Raw genomic sequence first — 7,558 nt, 5'->3', positions numbered from 1 at the left:
TTCGCTGGGAGTGGGAAAGCAAAGAGTTAAAAACAGCTGGAATTCACCCTGCTGGCATGATGTTGGACGTGGCGTGTTGAGACAGCTGCAGCTCAGCCAAGGGGTATAGAGGGGGAAGATCCACAAGGAGAAAGCCGGGGTATCCCCCGCACGTGGCGCGGCAAGGTGGTGTGACCAGGCACACAGGACCTAAGCTATGCATCCTAACCAACACATGCAACATGTGACACATGTTCCCAGAGCACAAGAAGGGATGGTGAATTCTGGCTAGAACTCAGCATACATCTGCCTACCAGGGTCGCACTGTGAGGTCTCCACCCACTCGGGGTCCATAGCCTCCTTTACCAGCCGCCTGCTTGAAGACCTGTTCTATCCAGTCTTCTCGTAGCAAGCTGGTTCCTCTCCAATACGACAGGTCTCACCCCTAGCGTGAGACGATGCCCACAAGGCTCACTGTGAGCCGGGGGCCTCAGGAGACCGCTCGCTTTTTCCTTTTTCACAGTGTTCCAGTCCTCTCCGTTCAACACTCACTCCCCTAAGAATCCTGCAGAGCCAACCCACCCTTAAAGCTCCTCAGGACCCTCTTTACAACTGTCACCCCGCGTCCCCACTAGGCTAGGCGGAGGGTGGTGGCCGCACTCCGCCCCCGCGGGGCTCCGCGGGTGGGGCTCCGCAGGCGGGGCTGGCCGCCGGTGCATATGCATATAAAGGGCGCCACCTGCGCTCCGGGCCGCAGCTCTCGGTGCCCAGCGCTAGCCACTTTGCACCCGCACGCTCGACGCGCCGTTGCCTGCCTCGCCATGGGTCGACAGAAGGAGCTGATGAATCGTTGCGGAGAGATGCTCCATATCCGCTACCGGCTGCTTCGCCAGGCGTTGGCTGAGTGCCTGGGGACCCTCATCCTTGTGGTGAGTGCGGGGAAGTGAGCAGCCCTTTCGATTTTCGGCCCCCGTGGTCCCCAATTCCTTATTCACCCCAGGGACAGTGTTTCAACGCAGACGCGACCAGTCCCCCAGCTCTGCTCCTGAGGCTTAACCCTCAGGGTCAGGTTGACCCCCAAATCTTTCAACAGCCTTGACAGTACTAACTCAATTTGTGACAGGGTTACTCAACAAGAACAGGCTCTGCTATTTTCCTCCCCACCCCCATCCCCCAGAGACTGAGACCAAGTCTGCGGAAGGGTCACTTCTGCAGTGTGGGGCCTTCAGCCCTTTTTCTTACTTCCGAGTCTTCCACTTCCCAGGGCTCCAGGCTCAGGACACAGAGGAGAAAGGCAAATGGACACCCCTATTAAGTTATTTGGGTCTTGGGTGTCTGGCCCCTAATGAATAATTAAGCCTCAGAAAGTCCAAAAGTTGCACGGAAGCGAGGACGGATTACCATAGGTGGGGGGCAGAGGGCGCAGGCCTCTTGGGCTGTAGGCAGCAAAATCAGAAGAACGGAATGCTAAGAAGATAGGGACTGTGAAAGGAAACGGGCCCTAACAGAACTGTGTGTGTGTGTGTGTGTGTGTGTGTGTGTGCGTGTGTGTGTGTGTGTTTAAATTCGTTGCATACATTTGGATCCTGTCTGTGACCCGGATGCTTCTTTGCTGGCCTTTTGAGATCCCTCCTCTGCCTCTCCTCTCAGTGGCTCCTGATGAGCTCCCCGACCCCAGGCTTCTGCAGTTTTGCTCTGAGTTCCAGTTAACTTTGCGCACTTCTTGGTCAGACACGCATTATGGCTTTTATTTCCTGTCCCAGTTACTCTGATTTTCAGCCATTGATTTTGTTTTTTCCAAGTCTCTTCTGAATTCTGGTGTCCCTTTGCAGTGGGAGGGTTACTTGAGTGGCAGCAGCAGCCTCAGCCCTGGGTAATGTAGATCAGTCAACTGGCAGGGATCATGGTGGCACAGTCCACGTGGTGAAGAGGGCCCAAACGTGCCTCTGACTTCATAGACTAGTGGCCTATCAGTTGTCCTCAGTCCCCCTCTCCTCTATGCCAAGAAGGGAGTGGAAGGGGGGCACTTATCACCCTCCTGCCTCGGGGTTCCCTGTTTCCTATCTTGATTTGAGTCTGGCCACCTGTGTGGAAGCACCAAGGACAAGGGAGGGTGTCTTACACTTTCAAAGAGGGACCTCTTTATCCCTTCTCAGCTCTCAGAGCCACTCCTCGGTAAAAAGAACAGTCAGTCTCCCACTGAGTCCCAGGATCACTTGGCTTAGCCCGACAAAAAGAGGGCGCTGGATTTGTGGTGAAGGCTTTCAGGCTCAGGTAGATGTGAGGGATCAGGTTTCAGTGAAAAGCAAAGCTGGGGGGCGGGGGGAGGGTTGGGGAACAAACCTAGTGGGTCCCCTGATGACTGAGGACTTGCTTGTGTCCCTGTGTTGGGGACTTAGGATCCAGGTTGGCTTTGGGGTGAGGAAAGCCCCTTTTTCTGAGGTATATAGTTGGGTGGTATATGGGGTGAGGGGCTGGCTAAGAACCTGCAGCTGGGTGAGAGGGGAGGATAAGGAAGAGGAAGATTAGCCCCAAGGTGGTGGAACTGGCTTTGACAGCTCCTCCTCCAAGGCCTCTTGGCATGGAGCCAGGCCTGGGCCTCAGGCAAAGAACTCAGGCCAGGGTCGGACTGGACTGGACATAGTGCCCCGGACTTCCACATGCCTCCACCTCTTACTCTTACAATCTCTGACCTTTGTTCTCACCTGCCTGAACACCTTTGACCGCCACTGGCTTCCCTGCCTCATCTTCCTGAGTGATGATAATCAGTGCTTAACAACTCAGTACACAGGCTTGGACCCATTCGAGTTAATGGAGCACAGCCTGCCACTGGCCAGCATAGCACTTTCTTGTTTTTGAGACCGGATCTCCTTCCTAGCCCTTGGCTGTCCTGGAACTCACTCTGTAGACCAGGCTGGCCTCGAACTCAGAAACTTGCCTGCCTCTGCCTCCCAAGTGCTGGGATTAAAGGTGTGAGCCACCACTGCCTGACGGGAGAGTCTTTTCACACTTGAACATATGTTCTGTACACGCTGATCTTGAGGCATCTTTTAGTCCCTCTCTCCCAGACAGAAGGGTTAGAACAGATCTCATCGGACCTAGAGGGAAGAGTTGCTTAAAACTTTGTATTTAGGACTCTACAGATCTGAGTGGGAATCCTGGAGGCAGCGGGCTGGAGAAGGAAGAGGAAGATTGTCCTGGGGAGGTGCTGACAGGGACAGATGTGAACAGGGAAGGTGTGGACGAGGAACACGTGAAGACCAGATGAGTGGACATTTATAGATGCAGGAGTAGATCCAACCACTTTTTTGATCTCTCTCCCATCTCCCCACCTCCTCCACTATGATCTCCGTTTTGGAAGAGTCTGGGATGATGGGGTATTTCCTACCTCTGTGTGTTCCCCACCTCCTCCACTATGACCTCAGCTTTGGAAGAGGCTGGGATGATGGGGTATTTCCTACTTCTGTGTGCCAGATCTGGAGGACAAGCAGAACCTGCTATGGTGATAACTCTCTCTGGTGCCCTTCTGGGATTCAAGAGAAGCCAATGGATGTCACTTAACCATCCCGGTTTCCAGTCATGTACCCATTACCAGTCCCTCCCATAGTGCTTTGCATGTCTCCTTTTTCTGGGACTTAATTTGCAGTAGGAGGGATTTAGGTTATACTCTAGGAAGGACCTTTATTTAGTCTTATCTGTGGTGTCAGGCATGTCGGATCTCAATGGGACTTCACTTTGCTTTGTTTTCTGACAGATGTTTGGCTGTGGCTCTGTGGCTCAAGTGGTGCTCAGCCGAGGAACCCACGGTGGCTTCCTCACCATCAACTTGGCTTTTGGCTTCGCCGTCACCCTTGCCATCTTGGTGGCTGGCCAAGTGTCTGGTAAGGCCTCCACCCCAGCCTCAGTTCTCAGCCCTCGCCAGCAGCATTTCCAACATAGTATCTGGCTAGAGAGCAGAGAAGGAGGGGACACCCCCAAGTGCATGCACTAACAGCGCCTCAGCTTTGGGTCCTTTGGAGGCAAGGGTGGAAGAGACTTGACAGAACCTTGGAGACTCTCACCTTGGAATCAAAGATCAGTCTGTGACATAGTCCAACTGCCATCCTGGCCAAGGAAACCTACCTATACCCCAGAAAGGAAGAGCACACGGGAGCCCCAGCCTGCCCAAGGTGGCAAGCTGTAGTTAATAGATGCTATCTCCTCTCCACAGGAGCCCACTTGAACCCCGCTGTAACCTTTGCAATGTGCTTCCTGGCCCGAGAGCCCTGGATCAAGCTGCCCATCTACGCACTGGCACAGACGCTGGGGGCCTTCTTGGGCGCTGGGATTGTTTTTGGGCTATACTATGGTAAGCATTCCCCATCCTCCCCTCCCTTCTCCAGGCACTTTCCCTCTTTTAAGTACTTGTTGGCACCAAGCCCATTGATGACAACTGGGGCCTGCCCAGGCCCAGGGCTCATGACTCATTCACGAACACTCAGGCCCAGATAGGGGGCTCTAGGGGAAAGAAACAAGTTGGGCAACAACAGAATCTCAGGTCCTCCACCTCTCCCTGCCCCGCCCCTTGTACCTCTACAGTAATATGCTTACCCATGACCCCTGGCAGGGTGGGGAGGGCAGCTCTGAGAGGAGAGGCTCAGCCATCACTCAAAATGGCTCTAATCTGTCACCAGATGCAATCTGGGCCTTTGCCAACAATGAGCTTATCGTCTCCGGCCCCAATGGCACAGCTGGAATCTTTGCCACCTATCCCTCTGGACACTTGGACATGGTCAATGGCTTCTTTGATCAGGTATGGCTGGGGACATGTGAAGTAAATGCAGAGGGAAGAACAGCTTTGTTTTGGGCAACAGTCCTTGATCTTAGCAGGATTTCTCTCAGTTCCTGGGAACCCCAACCTCAGAACATGGTGGCAGGTCTTTTATAAAGCGTGGAGCTTCCCGCTGAGCTTTTGTTTGTGCGAGCATCCTAGGATCAGGGCAAGGCAGAGGAAGGGCAGGGACTAGAGCGTGGGAGAAGGAGCAGACCCTCATTGTGTGTTCTTCTCCACGTTCCCAGTTCATAGGCACAGCCGCCCTTATTGTGTGTGTGCTGGCCATTGTTGACCCTTATAACAACCCTGTGCCCCGTGGCCTGGAGGCTTTCACTGTGGGCCTTGTGGTCCTGGTCATCGGAACCTCCATGGGCTTCAACTCTGGCTATGCCGTCAACCCTGCTCGTGACTTTGGACCTCGCCTTTTCACCGCCCTGGCTGGCTGGGGCTCAGAAGTCTTTACGTGAGTATAGCCCCTACTCAGCTTACCTCAGCTCACCCTCCCTCCTCCTGCAGACCTGTCTCTGATTACCAGTGTTCTCCCTCCAGGACTGGCCGGCACTGGTGGTGGGTACCCATCGTCTCTCCACTCTTGGGTTCCATTGGTGGTGTCTTCGTGTACCAGCTCATGATTGGTTGCCACCTGGAGCAGCCCCCACCCTCCACGGAGGCAGAGAATGTGAAGCTGGCCCATGTGAAGCACAAGGAGCAGATCTGAGTGGGCAGCAGCCCCCCCCCCACTGTTCACTCTCTTGAGTGTCCACTGACTGTGTGGGGACCAGTCTCTGAAAGCCCCTTGTGATGCCTCTGTCAGGCTAAAAAAACACACTCCCTGTATCCACCCCTGCTGGATGGCCCCTCCAGAATTTCTACTTAACTCTGCCCATTAGGGCATTTGGTTCCCACCTTTAAACCAAGGTAGGATAGCAAGTAAGTTTACTTTGTTTCCCAAAAGGAAGAGGATGGAGAGAGAGAGAGAGAGAGAGAGAGAGAGAGAGAGAGAGAGAGAGAGAGAGAGAGAGAGAGAGAGAGAGAGAGAGAGAGAGAGAACATGTGTAAGTATGTTGTTTTCCAGGCTGAATGCAAGGGCAGGGGACCAAGTTTTCAAAACAAACTGTAGCAGCTCATGGGAGCCCAGGGGAAGGGAGAAAGTGAATCAGGAAAGTGCCAGGGTGTGCATGCTTCAGGGACTCCTGTGTGGAGGTGGACCCAGAAGCGTGTTTCTAAGTATGTGTGTGTATACTGTTTTTTCCGAAATGGACTTCTAGGCTTGGGGAGGGGGATGGGATAAGAAGGGTGTGGCTCACATCTGGAGCTATGATCCTCAACTGGGGGCTGTGTAATATGTTTCTGTTAGAAGATAGACATTGGGAGGGGCTGAAGTCCAGGTCATAAGTTTCATAATTTGTTTTTTAATATATAAATATATACATACATATATGTTACAGTCTTAGGGATAGGGGTGGGAAACTCCACTTTTTAAAAGGGTTTCCCTTCCTTTAATCCTCCAATCAACAATGTACTGTTGCCTTTTATATAAAAAAAATAAAATGTATACATGTGACAGGAACTATGCCTTTCTTTTTCTTTTTTTTTAAATTATTTATTTATTATATGTAAGTACACTGTTGCTGTCTTCAGACACCCCAGAAGAGGACATCAGATCTCATTACGGATGGTTGTGAGCCACCATGTGGTTGCTGGGATTTGAACTCATGACCTTCGGAAGAGCAGTCAGTGCTCTTAACTGCTGAGCCATCTCTTTAGCTCCCGGAACTATCTATGCCTTTCTGCTTGTGTGTGTGTGTGTGTGTGTGTGTGTGTGTGTGTGTGTGTGTGTGTGTTTTGTTTGTTTTCAGACAGGGTCTCTAGTTCTGGCTATTCTGGGACTATTTATACCAGGTTGGCCTTGAACTCATGGAGACCCCTGCTGGCATTAAAAGCATGTGGCATTAAAAGCCACCACACCAGAGTCTGTTTTTATGTTCAAGCGTTGGTTTTATTTGACCATAAATTTCCAAATGTTTAGTTCAGAGTCTAATCTCAGCTTGTATTCAGTGGTCCCAGTTCCACCCTCTTGAGCATCTTCCAAATCCTCCTGTCTCATCCCCTTCCCCAGGGAGGAAGTTTGGAGCCCCTCTGGTAGGCAGAGCTGCCCAGAGAATGGAGAGGCTAAGCCAACCAGTCAGGGGACCTGTATTGTCCTCTACAGTTGCTAAATCTCTATCCAGACTCTTGGCTGTGGCAGTGTTAGCAGCTTCCCTCCAGGGGGTCAGTCCACACAGGTTCCTCAGGGTATCTCCTGAGGATAGGGCTCTTTCCATGGTCCTCAACACATCTCCGAAGTCCACCTGCATCAGGTTCTCTTGTACCTGTCCTTACCTATGCGTCACAACGTTCTAGCTTCACTCCTGGCTACTTTCTTGGTCTTTCCTATCCCTCTTCTAGGAAATGGGTTACTCTTAACGCTTCATCTTCCAACCTAGAAGTTGCCTGAATCAAGAACCTCTCCTCTTTATTCAAGTCTCCTTCTGGGACATGTCCATGCCCAGTAAGGCAAGGGTCATGTGCCTAGCCTGGCACATCTGAGCCCAGGAAGTGCACCTCATTTCCAGCTTCCTTAATACATCTGACTTAAATTTCACAAGGAATCTGCGGGGGGAGGGGGGGCGACTTCCTGCAACATTAACCCTGTAGGAGCCAGGGGATCCCTGGCCTGCATCATTATGCTCTTAAGGTTCTTGCTCAGTAGCCCCTTCACAGATG

The 7,558-nt window shown here is 52.2% G+C and overlaps 1 protein-coding gene across 2 annotated transcripts; it reads left to right on the top strand.

Annotated features, from left to right (window-relative positions):
- Positions 1 to 739: 739 nt before the first annotated feature.
- Positions 740 to 6,362, top strand: Aqp3 (aquaporin 3 (Gill blood group)). Of its 2 annotated transcripts, XM_031376751.1 has the most exons (6): positions 745 to 908; positions 3,734 to 3,860; positions 4,190 to 4,327; positions 4,653 to 4,771; positions 5,038 to 5,255; positions 5,342 to 6,362. In XM_031376751.1, exons 1-6 carry the CDS (start codon positions 801 to 803, stop codon positions 5,508 to 5,510), a joined length of 879 nt encoding a protein of 292 aa, XP_031232611.1. In that variant the 5' UTR covers positions 745 to 800; the 3' UTR covers positions 5,511 to 6,362. The 2 variants fall into 2 exon arrangements, with proteins under 2 accessions (XP_031232612.1, XP_031232611.1); XM_031376752.1 differs by lacking the exon at positions 5,038 to 5,255 and having other exon boundaries at positions 740 to 908.
- The last annotated feature ends 1,196 nt before the right edge of the window (positions 6,363 to 7,558 follow it).

This window comes from Mastomys coucha, unplaced genomic scaffold (assembly GCF_008632895.1).
Source record: "Mastomys coucha isolate ucsf_1 unplaced genomic scaffold, UCSF_Mcou_1 pScaffold18, whole genome shotgun sequence".
Classification (NCBI taxonomy): Eukaryota; Metazoa; Chordata; class Mammalia; order Rodentia; family Muridae; genus Mastomys; species Mastomys coucha.
This window is presented reverse-complemented; position numbering and strand designations above follow the sequence as displayed.

Bases quoted from the DNA above. Each gene is read 5' to 3' on its own strand.
- Aqp3 (XM_031376751.1), top strand. From the start codon at position 801: ATGGGTCGACAGAAGGAGCTGATGAATCGTTGCGGAGAGATGCTCCAT. The intron at 4,772-5,037 runs GTATGGCTGGGG...CCACGTTCCCAG, and splicing joins TCAATGGCTTCTTTGATCAG to TTCATAGGCACAGCCGCCCT. The intron at 5,256-5,341 runs GTGAGTATAGCC...TTCTCCCTCCAG, and splicing joins TGGGGCTCAGAAGTCTTTAC to GACTGGCCGGCACTGGTGGT.